Genomic DNA, 22993 nt, shown 5'->3' with positions numbered 1-22993 from the left:
AGGGAGGGGCAAAGCTCCAAGGAAGAGGGGTGAGGAAGCAGGGCGAGGGGCCTTCGGGGAAGGCTCAGGTATGAGCCAGAGCTCCGGGAGAAACCACTTAAATCCAGGGAAATGCCTCTGTTTCAAGAGTGGGGAGGCTTTCCCATAGCCACAGAGTAAACTCAGACCAAGTCTCTGCTCCTGGAATTGAAGTGACCTCTTGTTATAAAAGGGGGGCAGAGGTGGGGGCAAATCCAATGCAGTGACTTTGTTGGGAAGGTCGCCAAGAAGTAACATTTAAGCCGAGCCCCAAAGGCCAAATGAGGATCAGCCTGGTGAGGAAGGGGCGAGAAAGTTACAGGGAGAACTAGGAGCAAGGCTGATCCCCGGGAGACAACAGTCCGTTCAGGTGAGACTCGGTGGGGCCCTCTGGCATTCTCAACAGGGCAACTCTTCATGGTGGGGCCTGGTCCAGGCACTGCTGCATATTTGACAACCGGCCCCTGGCCCACTAAATGTTGTGATATCCCAGAGTTGGGGGATTGTGACAACTCACACTTCCACACATTCCCAAATGCCCCCTGGTGGGGGCAGGGGGTACTGCCGCCAGAGAGGGACAGGTAGAAATCAGATGTGTGTGGGCTCCAGTGTGGGCGGTTGGGGCACAGAGTGGAGAAGGGCGGGAGTTAGAGATAAGGTTGTCAGGGACAGGTGCCACCTGGGTCCAGTTGCCTTGAATGTCTTACTGGGGAGTCAGCCCCTGAGGAAGTTTGGGTAGCGGAAGGACACGACCAACTTGTGCTCTAGAAAGGTCACTGGCTGCTACGTAGGGCATGATTTAGAGGGTGTTAAGATTGAAGGTAGAGGCTTGGGATTTTCTTTGTGGAAGGATTAATCACGAATTCAATTTCTTTAACAGATATAGGGCTATCTGGATTTTCTATTTCTTTTTGTGTCCATTTTGAAAATTCATGTCTTTCACAGAAATAATTCAAGTTTTAAAATTTGTTTTGGCATAAAGTTGTTCACATTCCCGTCATTTTCCTTTTAATGTCTGTAGGATTTGTAGTGATGCCCCATCCTTCATTGCTGATGATTTGTGGGGTTTTTCTCTTAAGCAGTCTCTCTGGGGATTCATCAACATTAGTGATCTTTCCGAAGAACAGCTCTTAGTTTTATTGATTTTCTCTACTGATCACCCATTTTTTAAGAGGGGGTGGGGGTGGGGGCAGACAGAGAGAGGGACAGAGAGAATCCTAAGCAGGCTCTGCACTGTCAGTGTGGAGCCTGATGCAGGGCTCAAACTCACAAACTGTGAGATCGTGACCTGAGCCGAAGTCAGATGCTCAACCGACTGAGCCACCCAGGTGCCCCCCTCACCCATTTTCTATTTCATTGCCTCCTGCTTTTAGCGGTACAGTTTATGTCCTTCTTCTTAGTGTTTCGTGTGTTCTTTCTCTAGCTTGTGGCGGAATCTTTGTTGATTTTAAATTGCTCTCCTAACAAGGCGTTTTAAAGCCCTACATCTCCGTCGAACATCTGCTTCATGGCATTTCAAGTATTTTCATATACTGTATTTTCCTCACTATTCAGATAAACCTTTTAAATTTGTTTCATAATTTCCTTTTTCATCCACAGGTCATTTAGAAGTGTTGTTTTTAACTTCCAAATATTCAGATATTTTCTGGGTACCTTTTTGTTATAGATTTTCATTTAATTCTGTGATAGCCAGCATTTGATTCTGTATACAGAATTCTACATATTCTGTATGATTTCAAGCATAAAAATATTTGGATAGAATTCTGTCAGTGAAAATGAAAGGAAGTGCAGAAGAAAAAGTCAGAACATAATTTCCAAGCACTTAAAAAAAAGCACTTTGAAGATGGATTATGGTGGGGACCACAGTCTTCTATGTTTCAAGTCTACTGCAGTCATTGGAAGGAGTGATGTAATATTTTAAAGTAGCTCTTCTATTTGTGGCAAATTATATTATTTCCAATGACTGAAGACTTAAGATGAAAAACTTGGGTATCAACTTGAAATGTTGGTATAATGTTTTTTCAAAGTTTTTTTAGGGAGATGTGAACAGAAAGTTGGAAGACAACGGGGCTAAATAATGAACGAAAGGGAACTGGAACTGGAGGTTTTCTTTTCCTTAAAGATGGGTGCAACTCGAACCTGCTGGAAAGGGCGCAGCAGCGAGGAGGCACCTGCACATGGGGGCGGGGCCAGGCTGGAACGGCAAGTCAGTGTCAGCAGAGCACAGGTGTGTGAAAGGCACATGCACTGGGTTGGCCATTTTGAGACAGCAGTGCCCTGCTCTTCCTAAAGGTGTCAGATTCACCTTCCTCCCCCAGACCCTGTTCTGGGTCGGTGGTCCGGCACACGAAGCAATCTAGGGCGTGGCTGCATGACCCATGGCTGCGAGTGCTGGAAGGTGCAGATTAAGGTGGACCCAAGTTCTCGGAAGGCTTCCTGGAGGAGGACAGCGTTATGGCAGAGCCTGAAGGAACGAGCAGGATTTAGGAGAACAGGGAGAGGACGGACTGGCATGGATCCTGTGGAAGGAAGCAAGGCAGGGCTGGAGCCTGGGTCTGCCCTCTGCTGCCAGAGCACGAGTCTCTTTGGGTTCCACCCCGCCCACCCCACCCTGCAGGGGTCCCAGCGGAACAGCTGCCTGGCTGAGCATCTTCTAAGAGCCAGTCCCCTTATGCACACCAGAGGGTTAATCCTCACCTTAATTCTTGCTCGACAGACAAGAGGCAGACCCTGGGGCTCGGAGATGCACGGTAGCGTGCCCAGCTCACGGCACTGGGAACGGGACCTCGGTTCGCGTCTTCCCGCTCTGCCAGGCTGGCTCTTGCCCGGCCTCTGTCTTTGCCTCGTCCAACACGGCTGCGGCCTCCAGAGGGAGAATCTAGTGCTGGGGGCTCCCCCCCCCCACCCGTCTCAGGCCACAGCCCAAACTCCTCCCGCGGGCACGCGAGGTCTCCCCAGCAGGTGACCTCTCAAGCAGCGGCAGGTTCCCAGAGGCGGCTCTTCTCTCTTGGCCCCAGGCTGACGCACGCACCGGCTCCCCGCCCGGAACACCCTTCCAGCCCGTCCCGACCCGCGAGAGCTGCTGCTGGGAGTCTGGTACCCTCCGGCTCCCGGGGCTGTGGCTCCTTTGGTTACGTCTTCCTCCCCACATCACACTGGGAGCTGACTGAGGGCAGCGGTGAGCTCACGCTAGACTCAGCCTCCAGCTAAGACGGAGCGCCGCGTGCCTGCATTCGCCTGCTAGGGCCGCCACAGACCGGTTTAAACGCCAGAAGTCCACCCTCTCGCACGTTTGGAGGCCAGAAGACGGAGATCGAGGTGCCAGCAGCTGGTTTCCTGAGGCCTCTCTCCTTGGCTCGCAGGTGGCCACCCTCTGGCTGTGCTGATTTTCACGCGCGTGTCCCTCTGTGCACGCGTGCCCCTGGTGTCTGCGACCCAGTTGCCTCTTACAGAGACACCAGGCAGATTGGGTTAGGGGCCACCCGAACAGCCTCATTGCGATGCCGTCACCTATCTGCAGATCCCAGACCAATCTGTAGACCCCCAATCTCAGAATGTGACCGATACGGTCACATTCTGAGGTCCCGGGGGGCTAGGGAGTTGACAGATGAGTGTGGGCAGAGAGACAGGATGCAGTCCTGACGTGGACAGTAAGTGCAGGCCACACAGGGGACATCAGGCAGACACAGTCCCCGCGCTCACCGGCCTGCTGACGCGCTGTGGTCGCGGGCAGAGAAGCTGGGGCAGTCCTGCCAGCTGAGAGTCCCCTTCCCTGAGGCCCCAGCTGCCGCCGCTCCTCTCTTCACCCTCCTCCCCTGGTCGGTGCTCCATCACGACAAGGCACTCGCACATCCACCGCCTCCCAGATGCACAGGCCCCTGGAAGGTGTGTGGTTCATCTCACGTGCCAACTTGACTGGGAGGCGGGGCCCCAGACATTTGTCCAAACACGACGCCGGGTGTGGCTGGAAGGGTGATTCTGGATGAGACTCAGTTTGCATCAGTGGTCTGAGTAAGGCAGATGGCTCCCCCCACCTGATTGGCCCCATCCGTTCGGTTCAAGGCCTGAATCGAACAAAAAGGCTGACCTCCCTTGAGAAAGGGGGGTGGGCTTCCTGCCCGGCTGCCTTGAGCTGGGACATCCGTTTTCTCCTGCTTTCGGACTCGCACTGAAACACTGGCTCTTCCTGGGGTTGGAAGGCCTCTGGCCCTGGACTGGAGTGACAGCATCGGTGCTGCTGGGTCTCCCCCCTTGCCGACTGTGGGCCTTGGGACTTGTCAGCTTCCAAAATCACATGTGCCAATTTCTCAGAATGAATCTCTGTCTGCCTGTACATACACCGCAGGTTCTGTTCCTCTGGGAACCCTAATACAAAGGTCCTGTGCCACCCCTCTTTGGTGAGCTCCAAGGGCCTTCACCTGCTGCTTCCTCCTGGCTCCCGGGAGGGTGAGCTGCTCCATGGACCAGTCAGCCCCTGTGACAGGGCCAGGTCACATGCACATTTGAGCCAAAGCCCTCCAAAGCTCCCTTTCCTGCTCCTGTGACTACAGAAGGGGGACGTTCTGATCCCACCTGCCTAGGCCCCTGGTCTAAGAAACAGAAAGAAAGTCTAGGCTTTCCCTCCGAATGATGTCCTTTCCCAGGCAGGGAGTAGGATGTCACAGAGCCCCTGAGAAGGTGCTCTGAGGCTCCACACTCCACTCTCCCCTCTCCTGCCCCCTAGCTTCTCTTTCTTTCTCTAACTGACCTAGATCCCGCCTGTTGTTTTTAAAGTAGGCTTCAAGCCCAGTGCAGAGCCCAACGTGGGGCTTGAACTCAAGACCTGTGAGATGTAGATCTGAGCAGAGGTCAAGAGTTAGATGCTTAACCGACTGAGCCACCCAGGAGCCCCCTGCCTGCTGCCTTCACTCCTGTTCCCGGACACGCTCAGCTCTGGAGTCTGGTGACAGGTTGGCTCCCTCAAGTCTGACCCCTGGCACTGTCTCGGGGCAACACACTGCATGAATCCTCAGGCTTTCTCACTCTTTGTACACTCAAGCCAAAAAACACCTGCCCAAACAGCCCTCAGCCTGAATCAGGAGGGGCTGGTCACACTAGAGGGTGAGACTAGATCCCTGTCCTCCCAGCAAAACCATGCGAGGCTGGACGGCCACACCCGTGTTGTGGCAGATCCTGTTAACTGTCCCCACGACCTGATGTCCCTCCTTCCTGTGGTCAGGGACAACTTGCACTCTGGGTGGGCACATGGCCACCCAACTGGGGGCTACACGGTCCAGTTTCACTCAGGAACCGATGTGGCCATGGGGCTGAATTCTTGCCAGTAGAACATGAGTAAAAGAGAGGCGTGTCAAGCCCAAACCCCTTCCCTCAAAGGAAACTGCTTGCCCCTCACTCTCTGTCCTTCTAGCCAAAGGCAGGAACACAGGCACAATAGGCCACCGACTTCAACTGTGCACAAGGGTCAACACTGGAGATGGGAAAACAGCAAGACAGCAAGGAGCCAAACTCCTGCCAAACCTGAGGGCACCCGGTGCCCAGCCCGGCTTACTGGTCTACCTCTCCGAACAGACCAGAGGCTACTACGTGAACAGAAGTAAAGCCTCACTCTTGTTGGGCCACGGTATCTTGGGTTCTTTTTGGATAGCGGCTCACCCTGCACCCCGGTGAGAATCTTGGTTAAGTGTGAACTGGAAAACACATACAGAAAAAGACACAAAACGTACGCGTCCAGTTCAAGGCACTATCGCAAACTGAACACACCCCCGTGACCACCGGCGACCTCCTCCCCGAAGAGAACCACCGTCCTCACTTCTATAGTTTAATCTGCTCGTGAACTTCACAGAAATAGTCCTGCAGCCATCATTTGCCTGTAGCTTCTTCCACGCGACGTTGTGAACCTCCTCCCTGTTGAGCGTGGCTGCAGCTCACTGCCATATGGCCCTACACGCCGTGAACGTATCACAACTTACTCAGCCATGGCACTGCTGATGGCTCGGGTTGCTTCCATTTCCCGGCGATCACAAACTTAATGCTGCTCTGGATATTTACAGCTCATCGGTCTTTGGGTTCACCTATCCATCTACTTCTGTTTGGTGTGAACCTTGTAGCGGAAATAACGGGTCATGGGATACGCTTGCTCATCTTCAAGTTTAGCAGAAAATGCCAAATTGTTTCCCAACGTGGTTATAGGGTTGTGCCAATTTACACTTCCACCAGCAGTGTTTGCCTGCTCCACATCCTCACCAACAAACACGTGGCGTTGCTGGTCTTATTTTTAGCTCTTCCAGTGGGTAGTGGTGGTATTTCGTTGTGGTTTCAATTTGCATTTCCTTGATTACTAGTGAGGTTACATACCTTGACATGTGTCTACTGGTGAGATGGGGATCTTCTGTGCAGTGCTTGTTCAAGTCTTGTGCCCATTTTTGACAACTTTTTAATTGCTACGTAGTTCTCAATCTATTTGGGATGTGAGCCCTTTGTCACTTGTATGTTTCAAGTATCTTCTGTTGCCTTTTCACCAATTGTGACTTAATTTTGTAAAAAGTCCATTTTTAACAGCTTATGTATGCAATGTAGTTAAGAAATCTTACCTCATCTGTTGTGAGGCTCTATTTTCTAGAAGTTTTCGCATTTTGTTTTAAAAAAAAAGTTGCTAATATTTATTATTTAGTTTTGAGAGAGAGACAGAGTGTGAGTGGGGGAGGGTAAGAGAGAGAAGGAGACACAGAATCTGAAGCAGGCTCCAGGCTCCGGGCTGTCAGCACAGAGCCCGACGCGGGGCCCAAACTCAAGAACCATGAGACCGTGACCTGAGCTGAAGTCAGATGCTTAACTGACTGAGCCACCCAAGCGCCCTGGGAATTGATATTTTTATATGGTACAAGGCAAGAGGTAAGTTTCCTTAACCCTCTACAGTTATTCAGTGGCCTGTGCAGGATTTGTTGAGATCACCCTCTCCCCATTCTCTGCAATGCCATTTGAGAAAAAAAGGTATCAAATGTCCACAGATGAGAATCTGTTTTTTGGACTCTATTCTGCTTCTTCGTTCTATTTACCAAGTGCCAATACAATCCTATTTTAACTAATCTTGCTTTTCAGTTTTGATATTCATCTTGTTCTTTCAGAGTGTCTTGGCTTTTCTTGGCTTTTTGCATTTCCTCGTACATTTTACAATTTACTTAAAGATTTTATTTTCTAAATCTTTGTTGCTGGTATGCAGAAATTCAATGAACCTTTGTATATTTACTTTGTGTTCAGCAACCTTGCTATATTCACTCATTCTAACATTTTATGCATAGATCTTTTCTTCACTAGCTACATGAACTATCCTGTTGTCTGCTTGAGGTCTTCTTTCCCAGTTACTGCCCTTCTCTCTCTCTCTCTCTCTCTCTTTTTTGATGTATCTCATTGGCTATTTCACTTTTCCAATATACGGGCGAAAATAAGTGATGAATTGGATTAACCTTGCCTTATTCTTCAGTGTCAAAAGGAAAAGTTTCAACATTTCTTCATAATGTTCTCTATTTGCTGTAGGAGTTTTTGTAGATATTCTTTATCACCATAAGGAATTTCCTTCCTATTCCCAATTTGCTGTTTTTACTAATATCATGATTAGATGTCAAATTTTGAATGTAACTTACTTTTTCTGCATGGATTGATCATGATTTTAATCAATGCAGTGATGTTTATGGACATTAAAAAAATGTTACACCGATCTTTCATTCCTAAAATAGTTATTAATGTGGGTAGGCTCTCTGGATCCGTGTTCATGCAGAGGATTGGACTTCACTTTTCCTTTCTTCTAATAAACTTTGCAGGTGTTGATACCAAGGTTGTGCTGCCCTCACAGAGTGAACTGTTTCGTGTTCCCTCTTTTTCTGGAAAAGTCTGTGTGTGATTGGTGGTATTTCTTTCTAAAATGTTGGTAGAATTTGTTGCTGAAGCTATCTAAGTGTGAGTTTCCTCTGTGGAAGTTTTAAAGATTAAACATTTAAAATATTATACTTTTATAAAATAAATTTTAATTTGGGGCACCTGGTTGGCTCAGTCGGTTAAACATCCTACTCTTGATTTTGGCTCAGGTCAGGTCATGACCTCATGGTGAGATCCAGCCCCGAGCTGTGAGTGTGGAGCCTGCTTGGGATTCTCTCTCCCCTCTCTCTCTGACCCTCCCGTGGCTCATGCATGCTCACTCTTTCACAAAATAAACATTAAAAAAATCATATTTTTATTTCATTTTGTTTAGCTTTTTTACAAAAACTGATTTGTCCATGTCATATGTAAGTTCAGATTTATTAGCATAAAATATTCACAATATTCTTTTAGGGACTTTTAATGTCCAGAATATCTGTAGTGATAATATTTTTCTCGGTGCTCTTTCTTCTTCATTGACACAGCTTTATCAGTTTAATTCATTCTGAAAAAAAATTTTTAAATGTTCATTTTTGAGAGACAGAGTGCGAGCGGGGGAGGGGCAGAGAGAGACACAGAGAATCTGAAGCAAGGTACCAGGCTCCAGACTCCGAGCTGTCAGCACAGAGCCCAACGCGGGGCTCGAACTCATGAACCACGAGATCATGACCTGAGCCGAAGTTGGATGCTTAACCGACTGAGCCACCCAGGCACCCCAATGCATTTTTTTTTTTTAGAATCAATTTTTGGCTTTATCTTTTTTGTATGTTTATTATTATTTTTTAATTTTTTAAATTACGGCAGTTATTTCCCGTTTAATTATGTTCTGTCTCATATTACTTTTTTTCCCCCGTCAACTGTGGGTTTAAGTTATGTTCATACTACTTAAGGATGTTTAGGTGACTCATTTTCTGATGTGTTTTCTCACATGTGCACTTAAGGTAATAAATCTCCAAGAAGAGCTTTAACTGCACTCCACAAACTTTGTATGATTTTCATTAATGCTCCCTTAAAAATGTCTTCTAGTTTTCATCTCTTGGTTTTAACTTTTAGGTATTTGAGAAATAGGTTAGTTCCTAAAGTTGTGGGCATTTTCTAGTTATTTGATATGTAGCTTAACTGTTTTAGGGTCAGAACATACTATGTATGACTTTCATCCTTTGAAATCTGTTGAGATCTAATGCACAGCAAAATGACAAATACGGTAAGTGGGCCCACATATGCTTTAAAAGTGTGTGTATCCTGCAGTTGTTGGGTGCGATGTTCCATAGACATCCAAGAGGGTCAGCCCTAATTGCACCGATCAAAACAATATTCTTAGGGGTTGTTTTTGTTGACTTATTTTATCACTCACTGAGACAGAACAGACCACTGCATGCTGGCCATATGACGACTCCAATCTGCAGACTGGGGCAAGAACACCCCCACGTGGTGGTGGTCAGTAGACACTGGCTGGGAGTAGACGGTGGCAGCCGCAGAGAGAGAGGGGGAGGAGGAGGGACAGGCAGGCAGGGAGGGAGACAGATGCAATCACCACTTAGTTGACTGAAGGAAAGAATCACCTAAGTGAGACGGTGTTCATGTTAATTTTCTCTTGCTCCTGCCTCCTTGGCGGTATTTCAAGCCTAAGGTTGAGTTCGGAGTTTCAAATGTCTTACCCAAAACTAAAATGCTCATTCTCTTTCTTCTTAGGCTGTAAATAGGGACATTCGACCTTTTTACTGTCCTGTATGTCTCTTACCCCATCTCCTGTATTTTCCATCATTTTGTCTCTTAATGGTTCATTTTGGGTATTTTTGATTGGTTGGTCTTCCATTTGCAATTTCTATCTTTCGTGGTTAAAGTCAACTACTGATTTCTTAGTTTTGGTTGTTATTTTTTTCAGTTCATGAATTTTCATTTGATTTCTTTTCATAGTGTGTCCTGCCTCTGCGGATATGTTCAAAGTCAATCCTCAATGGTCTCTTTTGTCTCTTTAAACATAATGAACAAGGTTGTTTTAAATTTCTGTTTGAGGACTCTGTTATCTGGAGCCCTTCTGTGTTCATTTTTATTAGTTACTAATGGTTCTTCCTAATTTCTCATTTCTATTAGTTACTAATGGTTTCTCCTAATCATACCATGTTGTCTTGTCACCTCATGTTGTTTTTGATTGAGTGCTAGAGAACGTATATGCAAAATTATATAAATAACTTGAGACTTATGGTGGTATCTTTTCCCAGAGAGGATTCACCTGGGACGGCAGTAATTAATCCAGGATGTCTGATGGCACAGCATACCAGGTCTCTCAGATTCAGTTTCTGGAGCTGAAAATATTTGAAACTCAGTGCAGTCTCTCAACCATTTACTCTTCTGATGTAGGCCTCTGGGGTCCCATCTAAAGAAAGAGAGGTCTACCAGGCAATAGTCTCCATGGCCTGGGTTCCTCAAGGCTGTGATAAGCACCATAAGCCACTCTGCCTCTCTGCTTCCTCCTCTGAAATGACAAATATCTACAGAAGAAAAAGTGGCCCAAACACCAGACTAATCTCCCAGCCGCTGTCTATTCCTGGATCCCGGCCCCGTAATTTTTCACTGTATCTGGTTAGCTGCCTGGCACCTTCAAATAGTGGTTTAAACATATTCTGGCCTATTTTTTAGTTGTCTTCAGGAAGGCTGGTCAGAACCACCATGGATTTGGAAGTGCCCTCTTTCCTGACATAAATAATTCTCCAAGAAAACTTTCTTTAGCCCCTTACCTTCCTTCTGAGACATCCCATCGTATGCACCCTAAAACGCAAATAAAGCTCTATGCACCAAGATGTTCACAACAGCATTTATAGTGATGAGAAAAAGAATACAAAATGTTCTAATAATAAGACAATGGTTAAGTCCACTATGAACATTCTGATGATACAGCCACTGAAATTCTTTTCATGAGGGCTTGTTAACATATGGAAATATCTTAAGCTGTCATGTTAAGTGTTGGCCTACATGGAGGCTGAAAATGTGGGCTACATTTTGTTACAGTAGGTCCTCTTCTCTATCCACACTCCTGCCCCCAGACAATCTCATTTACCTCCATGGCCTCAAATATGTTTACATGACTCCAAACACGGATTTCCAGCACTGGCCTGCCTTCTGAGCTCTAGTCTCGTATACTCAATTACTTTTTTAAAGTCCTCTCCATTGGGAGGTCTCAAAAGCATCTCAAACTTAGTTTGCCCCAAAGTGAATCTTGGTTCTCTCTGCTCCAAACAAAACCCACATCAGAACTATTCTCCACGTCACACTTTTCCACTTTGGTGAACATACGATCATCTACCCGGCTGCTCAACAAAGCTTTAAAGAGTGATTCTTGCTTCCTTCGTTTAGCCCATCCTCAACAATCCACCCACAGACCCTATGAATTCCATTTCCAACACACAGACCAAACGCAAGCCCGTCTCTCCACGGCCACTGACCCGCACGTGTCTAAGTCGCCATCATCAGCAGCCCCAGGAATTATGTCTCAGCTTCTGCCTCTTCCCACTGCAATTCATTTTCCACGTGGCAGCAAGAGCGGTCACTGAAACACGTGAAGTGGGTCTTCCCATTCCTCTGCCGAATGCCACTTCCCAATGTACTTCACGCAAGACTCACATCCCCCCATGGCTTCGGAGGCCCTGCGCGGTCGGACTCCTGCTTACCCCTCTGACCTAGTCGCCCTCGTGCCGCTGCTCTCTGGTCACCAGGCGCTGGCCCCATTAGCCACCCTCCTGGCCGCTGCCCACGTGGAGCTTGCCATCTGGGGGCCTGGGTGGCTTGTCGCGGTCTTGCGAATGCTCTGCCCCAGCTCTCAGAAAGGCCCCCCCATTCGCCATCTGTATCACCGTTTTCTTCACGGCACTCGCTGCAGTACGTGCTGCCCTTGCTCTTGCTTCATCGACCTGTTTCCTTGCTAATTTCCTGCCGTTCTCATCAGAACGGAAGCTTCACAAGCGCATGGACCACGTCTGCCTTCGTTATTGCTGTGCCCCCCGGAAACTTAGGCTTAACTTAGGTTAAGCAACTTGCTCAGGACCACACAGCTGGCAGTACGTGGAGCTGAGATCTAACCTAGGGTTTTTCTAACTGCAAAGCCCATGTTCTTCCCATGGAGCGCCCCTTGCTCTACGTCCTGAGCCACGATCCGGGCAGTTCCGCTACGTTTATTTTCCATGCTTCCGGGAAAGAAGCTGTATTTTCTTCCTCACTCCTTCGCCTCTAATTAACTACAGCGATTAATCATTTAAGCGTTTGCTGTCTGCAACTCAACTTCCTCATCCACGAAATGGGATCGGTACTAGCACATACCGTATCACTGCCGGGAAGATTATATTACTAATGTTTTCAAAGTGCCGAGAGCATTGCCTGGTACACAGAAGGCACCGTGCAAGTATCTGCTGAAGACATGAAATACCTTTGTGAGCACCCACTGTGCATCCAGCACTGTGCAGACGGGGGCAGGAGAAACGGTGCCGTTTCTGTGCGTCCACCAGATATGCTCCCGGTGAGGGTGTGAAGGGCCTGTCGATGCACGTCACAGCAGTAAGAAGAGAAACGGGCAGTAACGAATGCTTACCACCCGGTGCACTCATTAATTTCCACCCTGGGACACTCCTATGGGTCAGCGGTATCAGGAGCCCCACGAGCGGGGAGGAAATGAAGGCACGGAGCTTACAGGGTGTGCCCAGAGTCACACAGGAGAGAGGCGGGGGAGCTGCCACCCTTGTGCTCACTTCAGTCTGTGCCTTTCAACCACTGCGCCTCACACGGTGGCGGAAACAATTACACCCGTGCTATAAAACATCACGCAAACTCTCGCTCAACTGATTTAAATAAGCACGACACAGCTGCGTGTAAATGGAGGACGTGTATTGTGTTGTTTAAACAACAACAACAACAACGCACTTAACCTAGTATTTCCAACTTAAGGTTTTAATTGAAACAGTGATCAATTAATGAAACCTCCAAGAAGTCGTTTCCACTGGCACAACTGTCTCTGGTTGTGGTGAGGGAAGTCTGATGAATGACTTAATACCATAACCACTACATTTATAGGAAAAACGTACCTTTAAAATTCACGTATGTTAGGGGGCGCCTGGGTGGCTCAGTCGGTTAAAATTCATGTATGTTATACAAGGTAAATCAAATTTATACTGTGAAATATCACCTAAATAAGATCTAACTGAAAAAAATCAAAATAAGTATATTGAAAAAATCTGTAAGGAAGAGAAAAACATATTATATCCTATAACTCAAGGGGGAAAAAGTGAATTTGGAAAACAAGAATTTTTCCTATATGGGCCTTTGTGGCTGAAACAATCAGGACCTTGGACAGCACCCAAAAAAAAAAAAAAACTGCTCCTTTCCTGTCCCCACGCCCACCCCCTCCCCCCACCCCCAGACTGGACTGGATTTGTATTAGATTTTAAACGTTAGGATTCTTTTGTATTAGATTTCAAATGTTAGGTTAAATGTCAACTTCTCTGCATTTTACACTTCTGTCTTAATTTTAATGACTCTCATGTAGAAACTGGTTCCTTTACGTGCAGAACTTACTGATGAGGAACATGTATTTTAAAGTCTTTCTCCTGCAGAGACCGGCGTTTCTACCACAACGTCTTTGTTCATTCATTCAGGGATGGAAATAGAAAGACAGTAATGACATTCGAATGACATTCAGATCCCAGGTATGGTGAAAAGAGCAGGAAATTGATGCCTTCGGTAGATACTGGGCGCAAGATACACACACGTAAGATGTTGATTTTTGATTTAAAATCTACTAATGGGCAGCCCAAATGACCCCAGTCATTTCTCTTTATCCTGTTTTGCAACATGGGCATCTTTTAGCAGTTTCCAAAGCTCTGCGGCTAGATTCACAGGTTCCTGACCAAAAATGTGTCTCAATGTTAGTTTCCCAAACAACTCATAAGCAAACCTACAAGATGTATTAAGGTGGAGAAATATAAATTCTTATATTACTAAAACTGTGAAAAAATTGTATTTTTGAAATATCAGCGTCCATTGTGAACGAGTTGAACGAAACCCTTCTGCAAATACCTAGACTCCGTTATCAAGCAGAAAAGCCTTCTTTTATAATGAAACAGGCTGAAAAAAATGCAAGTGCTTTGCTGGTTTGCTCTTGGAAGCAGTAACATGGTCGCCAAACTTGCTGTGGCCATTCTGTCCCTTTACAAGTGCTGTAAGGCTGGCCTGCCTTCCTTTCTTCTTCTTCTAAATGACTGATGGAGGTGGTGATTTAATCCCCTGCAGCATGTACAACGAAGCTCTCAGAATCGCCAAGCCCTTGGGTAGAGGGCAGGGGAGCTGTTGGCCGTGCGGGAGGATTAACCGTCCAGGGCATCCAAGCAGCCACAATGCAGCCGTCAGCATGTTTTCACTATGCAAGCCCCACATTTCCTAGTTAGAAAACACACAGCCATTACCCCTTTCTGTGTTCCCACACAAGGCTCCCTTTTGTTTATTTGTGTTTGTTATTATATGGCTTATACTGCATGTTTGTTTGATTCCACTGGTGTGCATACATCCATTGAGAGAAGAAGAAAAAGAAGTGTCTATTGCAAACTTGTTAAAAGGGAAAAGGGACTCCCACTGTTTTTTTTTTTTCCCCCCCCTTTGGAGGGCCTCTATTTGAGAACAGGATGTTAACTCTTTGTGTCCCAGAAAAGAATGACTTCTTTGTGCATTTTAAATTTTGAAAAAAGGCTTCTTTACTGATGGAATGTCATAAATGAGAGAAAAAACCGTTACAGATCACCACAATTCTGGAAGTTGACGTTGCTTCAGAAATCGAGAGTACATTAGCACGTGGGACAACTTTTATTTCATTCTGAACATGCTTAAGCTGTCTGTACAGAGCAATTTACGTATGGCTACAAAAAAACTTAGAAGCACTTTATTCTAGAACAATCGGTATTTCTGTAAAACTTCTGGCTGGGTCTTCGTTGTTTTTATTTTGGAAGATTCAACAGGGACTGTGCAAAATCTAGACAGTTTAGTAACATGGCTGTTCAAGTACGTTTTATGCATTCGTACGTGACCTCCCTCTGGAGCTCTCTGCTGGTTACATCAATGCTCTGGGCGGCCTCAAAGATTTCAGGGCTCGTTTAACCCAGCTCCACCTCTAACAGGAGTACGTGTATAGAGAGAAAAGGACAGAAATAGACAGATGTAGGTCAAGCTAACTCCTGGTCCCCAAAACTACTTTTGCAACTCCGGAAAGCGGAGCCGTGGCTGAAACGTGGAGTGGCTTTAGGAGACAGTGCCTTTGAAACTGAATGAGACGTGGACGTCCCTTAATCCTGTGGTCCTAGGCACAGAGTGCCCTTCACGGAGGAGGCATGAAAGTGGGTAAGAGGCAGGCATGCGCCTGTGAGAACAATGGGTCTGGAGGTCTAGTTCCCCGGGGGATTTGGAAAGAGAAGAGTTAATGGTCCTCACGCTCTCCCCACTCACTCCCTGTATCGTCCCCACAACGTTCCAAAGGGCTGGGCTCAGTGACAGCACAGCCCAGTCCCTAAAATGAAGAGGGAGCTTCTCTATTCTTCAGCATCTCTCGAATTAATTAGCTGGAAATGAGTCTTGTCAATGTTTTGGAAAGGCAGAAAGGGTGAAAAGAGATTGCTAGAATTAATCACAGTGAGAAACCCACTTCAACTGCCTGCCAGAGTTCAGAAAACCCAATGAGCAGAGAAGAAAAGTAATCAGGCCGACCCGCCATCTGAAGGAACAAATGGAATCCGAGCAAATGCCCCAGTCTTTGCCGAATAAAGGGATACGCCCTCCAGGAAAAGAATTTATTATCTGCCGCCACAGTAAGTACAGTATATGACTTCAATGCACACTGTATCCATGGGGACAAAGGAAACCGAACGGTTACGTTTCTAAAGCAAAGAGACCACAAAATACTCAAGTTACTTTCACTTTCGAGCTCATACACATCTAACTCTATTACCTAAGATTCATGGATGCCTGAATTTGTACTTAACAAATCTCCAAACACTTGCAATGTTATATACTGCAGAAGATGGAAAGTCCGTGAAACAGATTCCCAAAATTCAGACGCTTCAATGGAGAGTTCATTCACTAAGAGAAAAAAAAGAAAACAAAATTGCAGATATAACGGATCTATTTGTAAGAATCACCCAAGGGAAAACACACACACACACGCACACACGCGCACACACACACACACACACACACACACACACACACGCAGGCACGCACACAGCTGAGGGAGGGACCTGAAACAACCCATTCCGCAAGACAAAGGGGGCTTACCTGCATCGGCTGCCTCGTCAGGAAAACCCAATTGCCGTCAGAAACTTTTAGACCGCACAGAAATTTTGACATGCTTTTTGTGTATCTCCCCCCAGACGAGTCGGAACTTCTCATTTTTAAGAAAATGGCAGCTTAAAGCTTGACCAAAATGTTATTTGCGATTAAACTGAGGGCTTTCTTGGCCATCTGAGAAGGCAACACGCTCCCATCCGGGTGCTCGGGAAGAAGCTCTGCCCGTGGGCAAGGGAACAGGGGGTGGGGGCTGCTTTGCACAAACCGGCTGCTCCCCCGGCATACTCACCAGCGGAGGTGTGGCACTGGTGGATTTCAGAATCAGCCTGTCACCCCTCTTTTCAACTTCCAAACCCATCTTTTTGAGCAGGGAGGCGTCGGCCAGCCCCTGCTGTTCCATCTTCGCGATCAAGTCTTGGTTCTGACTGTTGTCTTCTGTAAGGTTTCGGATGGCATACACCACCCACTGGGTCAGGACTGGAAGTGGGGTGAAGGAATCTGCCAACACATTTTCCCGGTTCAGGAGTCCACACGAGCACTACTGGAAAGGAGGGGGACGAACCCGGCACTGGCGAACGAGCTCCTCCTGACCATGAGCAACCCAGAGGGGGAACTGATTGAACAGACGTGACACAGGAACCGTACAGGTATGTCCCACGTGCGTGTGCATGTGTGTGATATCCAACAGCGGGCACACAGACGTACTTACTTAACCAAGACCCGTTGAATGAACGAGCAAGCAAGCAAAAGCTGGGAGTAGCCACGTCTGAGGTCTATGATCACACACACACACACACACACACACACACACGTTGGCTAATGTTACGGAGCCACCGGGGAAAGAATAAGAACACTACAGCATTAGTCACAAAGATGCCAAGTTAGAAGCAGGCGAGAGGACTCATCTTGTTTAGAGCAAGCTCGGTTATAAGTAAGAATTGTTCCCTAGGAGTCGCCATGGAATCTCCCTCATCCCGCCGCATTTGAAAGATGAAGCCAGAAGGCCTTTGAAGGATTTGCTGTATTTAGTTTGAATACTTGTGCTCTCAAGAAAGCATCTCATCCCCTCGGCCTTGCTGGGCCCCAGCCCTAACTTTGCGTGCAGCCTGCACAGCAGCCTTCACAGCAGACAGAAGAGAGCCTATGAAGACGACAGAATCACTGCATTTACTGAGGTCTTTTAGTGACCAAGAGCTGTGACAATCTCAGGGAAGCATTAAGTTGCTGCTGCACGTTGTTCTACAAAAAAACTATAGAAGTTGCCTCGGGTACCAACCAGCATTCGGCGCTGGGTCCAGGGATGCGTCAGAGGTGTCGGACACGGTGGGCCTGGCACCTTCTGTGGTTGCGGAGGGAACATCAAACACCTGGGGTGGGGCAGATGCTTTCTCCAATAAAGAAAGGCCTCCCTGCCCACCATCGGATGGAAGCTGGCAAGAAAAACAAACCCTTTCCCCGATCGCCAGATGTTTCCTGTGCAGGCATTTCTGGTGTCAGAATGGGGGCATCTGTGCCCCCAGATTGTATCAGGCTCTCCAGTCTGAAGGGTCAACACTTCTGACCCTGTCCCAGCTCCCAGCATAGCGGTGAGGCCGGTGCTCAGACATTTCTAGCTCCCTCAACTGGACACAGGAAGCCACAGAGAAAGGCTGCAATACGTATAAAGGCTCTTTCTTGTGGTGTTTGGGAAAGAAAGTGAATCAAACGGTTTCCCTAGTTCGAGAAGCTAAAGTAGGGGCATCAGGATGGCTCAGTCGGGTAAACGTCCGACTTCAGCTCAAGTCACGACCTCGCGGTTCCGGGGTTTGAGCCCCGCATTGGGCTCTGTGCTGACAGCTCAGAGCCTGGAGCCTGCTTCGGATTCTGTGTCTCCTTCTCTTTCTCTCTGCCCCTCCCCTGCTTGTGCTCTGCTCTGTCTCTCTCTCAAAAATAAACATTAAAAAAAAAAAAAAGCTCAAAGCAAAATGGTAAAAAATAGGCTTGTCCACCAAAGTCAGACAAACCGAGGCATGGAAAACGTGGCAGTTTTAGGTTCAGGACGTGTCTTCTTGGGGTTAAGGGGTTGCTCTGTCCCCGTCCCTCTGACACACCCACGCTGGCTCGCAATCCTGACAAGGTCTTGGAGTTCCTCATGGCCTCTGCGCTCCCCTGCTCACAGACAGTCCACACCGGCCCACCTCTCCCGGAGGTGGCCTCGGGCAGTGCCGAGGCTGAGCAGACGTCTGCTCGCCTCTGGAGGTTTATCATCAAAACCACTTGTGAGTATAAATGACTAACCTGTTCCAGACGGCACAGAACAGGAATTGTGGACACCCGGCTGATGCTGATTCTAGAATTAGTTGTCCCCCTTTGGTGGCAGAATGCCCATTTGCCACTTATCGGTCATCCTTCGATGACAAAGCCCAGGCCCTTCACAGGGCTGTATTTCCTTTCTGGAGATCGAGTCCGTACAAACATCCAGATGCATAAAGGCCTAAATTAGAATTTCCGCCCCTTTTCCACAATCACCGAACCCCCCCCCCTCCCTCCACACTCTGCGCCCGTATGAAGAATAAAAATGAGAATCCTGGGTGACAAAACTTCTGATGCGTTAGCGAATTTCTGAACAATGAATTGTTTGCCGCAAGTACTTTCTCATCCAGAATGACCGCGTTCTACAAACTCCTCACTTTTTGTACCAAACGGGGGGGGGGGGGCAGTGATCAAGAGATCAGATTGAAGGAGCAAGCAACAGAAGGGTAAATTCAGGCAAGAAAATAAATACATACGCTTGAAGAATTCTGGTTCGTGTGTGTACGTCCTGAGCGCTAAGTGACAGGAGTGGAGTCCTTCTTTCGAAAGCTTCCTGTTAGTTAATTCACTGCAACAGAACCGAACGCAGGAAAACTGAAGTCTCACTGAGAGCTCCTACAGACGGGGGCGGGAGGTGGGGCGCTGGCTCGGCAATGGAGGGACCCCATGCAGCCCGGACACTGCCAGATGAAAGGCGGAGCGTCTCTGCAGCAAAGAACCATCGTCCAGAGCTTCAGGGATCCAAGCGCGTGTGACGGGGAAACGACCCCCCCCCCCCCCCCCCGGTGGTCGCTGCGCACCCTTCTTGCCGGGCGCCCTTCGCGTCCCGGGCTGCCTCTGAGCGCCGTGAGTCAGGCGCGCTCACTGCGTGTCTCCGGCGGCTCTTCCAGGTGCACTGCGCCCACCTGACTGTGACGTTCGAGGACAGGAGCCGCACCAGATTCACGTCTATGCCTCCAGTCCGGCTCCAGGCACGAAGTGAGTTGCGGACTTTGGAAGCCATGACTGTCTGTTTCTACCTGTCCGCCCCAGACGCCCCGCGAACTCCTCGGGGGCAAGTGCGATCCGCCTCTGTTCCAGGCACAGTGTCGGGAGACGTCTGCGGGACCTCTGGCCAAGGCGTGCTAGCTCCCACCCGCCACGTGGGTGGGGCCGCGGTGGCACAGCAGTGACCCACACAGGCTGTGCTTTTCCTTCCGGTTCTTGGTGTGGTTTGCTGACTCAGGGCTTTGCCCGGCGGAAAGATCAGATGAAAGAAACCCACTACAGATGCAACCCAGGCGAGGAAGCTGCGTGCGTGGTGTCGATACAGGGTACGGGACAAGAGACACCGGGAGGATTCCCACGTGGGCAGATGAGAGGGCAGATCTCAATCACGTGCGTCGTGGCGAGGCAACCAACGCGCCTTGTGGAAGCGGTGCCACGGCAGCTTCGTGGCACTTCACCCTGGAAGCGCTTGGAACCGAAAAACCCACGCGCCCCCCATTCTGCACGTAGCAAAAGAGGAGCCCAGAGGAGAAGGAGAGGGGTGAAGATTCCCGGCGGTCAGAGCGGGCAGGGGTGCTGCTCCCGGCTGGGCCAGCACGACTCCGGGAGCACAACGCAGCCGCCGTGAACTTCTCGAGGGACCGATTCGCGGCACAGCCACGCAGCGGACAGCCTAATATAAGAAGCAGTGAAGCCCGAAGCAGAAAAGGCACGTCTGTCTTTTTCTGCAACTGGTGTTCAGGAGGCAAGAAGATGTGTGTGGACGGAGTGGGGGGTCGGCAGAGGTAGGGCCACACGCTGGAGTCCCGCTCCTTTGCACGCCCTGAAGATCGGAAATAACCGAACGGCAACCCCCCAGCCCCGACTTTTCACGTAAATGTATGTTTCCCATTCTCGTCAATGAGAAATCGTATTTCCTCCTGAAGGAGGATTTCGTGAAGTTCGAACACGGAGCAAACAGGAAAGGCCCGCTCTGCTTCTCCACCCTCGGTGAGCAAGCACCCACACTCGGGGTCTGTGTTGTCCCACCTATAAATTAAATGCCACACAGACATGCTCTCCTTTGTCCCTATTTCCAGGGAGAACGCTTTAGCACTACTGCCTAGGGGCTCTGACTTAATCATAATTAAAAAACCAAATTTAGCGGTCGTGTCTTTCACAAAATTTGAGTTGAAAAGAGAAAACACTGAAACAAGCCCTTACAGGCGGCATCTCACGCACACGAGCCTGGCTCATGAATATGCATGGCTCTCCTCGTTAGCGGCTGTGAAAGCCGGGAGCCCTGGGCAGCCTGCGCAGCCCTAGACAGCCCGAAGGGTCGCTAGGGAGATTAAAGGGAGTCCCAGTTAATATTCACATTGCCCTCTTGTTCCCTCTCTAAAGAGACAGACAGAGAGAAAGAGCGGGGGGAGAAAATTAAACATCTTCTAAAGTCTAATCCAACCAACACGTGAAGTGCTTTATTGTGCGCCTGGCTTTAGAGAGACAGCTTCTAAAGTTTCCATAGCTACTGCAAATACAAGGCGTGAGCCTGTGCGCGACAAGACTGCCCTGAAAGAGCCTTGCAATCAGCACTCGAGTGAGGACTGCACAGGGCTGGCCGGCTCCTCGACAGGGCACTCTGGGGTCTGGACACAGGCACAAAGGGCACAGTGGCAATGAGCACCCCAGAACTGCCGTGCTTGGGAAGGAGGCTCCTCTCGGGCCCAGAGCCGCAGCCCCGGGCTTCGGAAAGACCCAGCTCAACACCGAACCCCGCGGCCTTGGACAAGTCGGGTGATGAGGTGTTCGTGAGGCACAAAAATGTAGGCCGGGAGACAGTGCGATCCAGAAAGTCTCCCAACACGGATGTGACGAACCAGCAGACTGACGTGCCGAATTCACTTTAAAGGCAGAGAATTAAAACACTGCAGTTGGAAGTGTCCGATGAGAAAGGTTCCATCTAAGAAGGGCAACATCCGTTCAGTTCTCAGAACCAGACACCTGTGTGCCCAAACGCAGGGCCCGGGAGGACAGGGGCTCCGTCCTGGCCACCGCTCCAGCTCTGTGGCCGGAAGGATGCTGAGGACAGCGGTCAGCAAATCAGGGCCTGTGTTTTTGTACGGATGCAAGTTGACAATAGTTTCTATATTTTTAAATCATTGGGGGAAAAAAATCAAAAGCTACTACTAACTGGTGACACATGGAAATTATTTGAAGCTCAAATTTCAGTACCCATAACCAATGAAGTTTTACTGGCACTTTATTCATGCCCATTCACTGACCTGCTGACTATGGCTGCTTCCATGTTCCAACGGCTGAGCTGTGGAGGTGTGGTAGAGACCGTCTGGCTAGCAAAGCCAAAAATATTTACTAAATTTAAACCTTTACAGAAAAGGTTTGCCTACCTCTGGCCTAGAACACGGAAGGCACCAATAAATATTTGTGGAGTGAATAAATGAGCTTTTTAAAGTCCTGGCATTGAAAGACTTACATTAGTAGGGTGCCTGGGTGGATCAGTCAGTTAAGCGGCTGACTTTAGCTCAGGTCATGATCTCACGGTCCGTGGGTTCGAGCCCCGCGTCGGGCTCTGTGCTGACAGCTCGGAGCCTGGAGCTGCTTTGGATTCTGTGTCTCCCTCTCTCTCTGCCCCTCCCCCTCTCACACTCTTGGTGTGTGTGTGTGTCTCTCTCTCTCAAAAATAAACAAATGTAAAAAAAAAAAAAAAAAAAAGAAAAACTCACATTACCTAAATCAAAACAATTTAGCTTATGTTAAAAGATTTTGATAATGTGTGTATACATACTATCTATGTAATATCTAAGATACTTTATATGTTATAAACCTGTACATGCACAGCATACGTCTATATTTAACATCTTAACATATACAATACGTACGTAACAAATGTAGGTACTATATACATAGGATCTACATTTAATTTTTGCTTTTGGGATACATTTTGAAAAATTATTTTTAGACAACAAGCCCAGTGATGGCATGGGATTTATGTACTGCCTGACAAAGTCAGCTATTTCGCAGGGCACAGAGCATAAAAACCTTTTACAAAGTTGGTGTGAGAACAGGATGTTCGATATGAGGCGAACCTACCTGATCAGGTTTTCGGGTTTCACAAAAACCGTGTAATTACCTGCCACGTTATAATATTAAGGTTTTTGTAATACGAAGCTACGGTTCTGCTAAAGATCAGGATGCTTTCAAACGACTTCCGTATCTAAACTAGCATCTTCACGGAAGTGGTAAAACTGAAGAATTTTTCAGAGTGCCAAGAAGCAGCTCAGTTTAAAATGCTTCTGAAAACGCTTTCCCTTGCTAAAAGACAAAATACTTCTAAACATGCCGATGCTGTCAGGCAAAGGACGAGCAGGCATCGAAAGGGCGGCTTCTCTTCCCGCGGCAATGACTTACTTCCGACTTCCTCCTAGCCACACAAGTCGGAGAACCTGCACGTGTCGGGGGGTGTTCTGGG

At 48.2% G+C, this 22993-nt stretch overlaps 1 protein-coding gene across 2 annotated transcripts in view; it reads right to left on the bottom strand.

Moving 5' to 3' along the window:
- Window positions 1-14638: 14638 nt before the first annotated feature.
- ATXN10 (ataxin 10) overlaps window positions 14639-22993 on the bottom strand; it is a 167634-nt gene continuing 159279 nt past the window's right edge. The window contains exons 11-12 of one of the 2 annotated variants that reach the window (XM_047868350.1): window positions 16535-16743; window positions 14639-16038 (exon numbers count right to left, since the gene is read on the bottom strand). In XM_047868350.1, coding sequence (XP_047724306.1) covers window positions 16036-16038; window positions 16535-16743 — 212 coding nt within the window. In that variant the 3' untranslated portion in view covers window positions 14639-16035. The remainder of the gene's footprint in view (window positions 16039-16534; window positions 16744-22993) is intronic. The other variant, XM_047868351.1, reaches the window with a different exon arrangement.

Source organism: Prionailurus viverrinus, chromosome B4, assembly GCF_022837055.1.
Source record: "Prionailurus viverrinus isolate Anna chromosome B4, UM_Priviv_1.0, whole genome shotgun sequence".
Taxonomy (NCBI): domain Eukaryota; kingdom Metazoa; phylum Chordata; class Mammalia; order Carnivora; family Felidae; genus Prionailurus; species Prionailurus viverrinus.
Note: the sequence above shows the minus strand (reverse complement) of the source record. Positions and strands in the feature narration are given on the sequence as shown.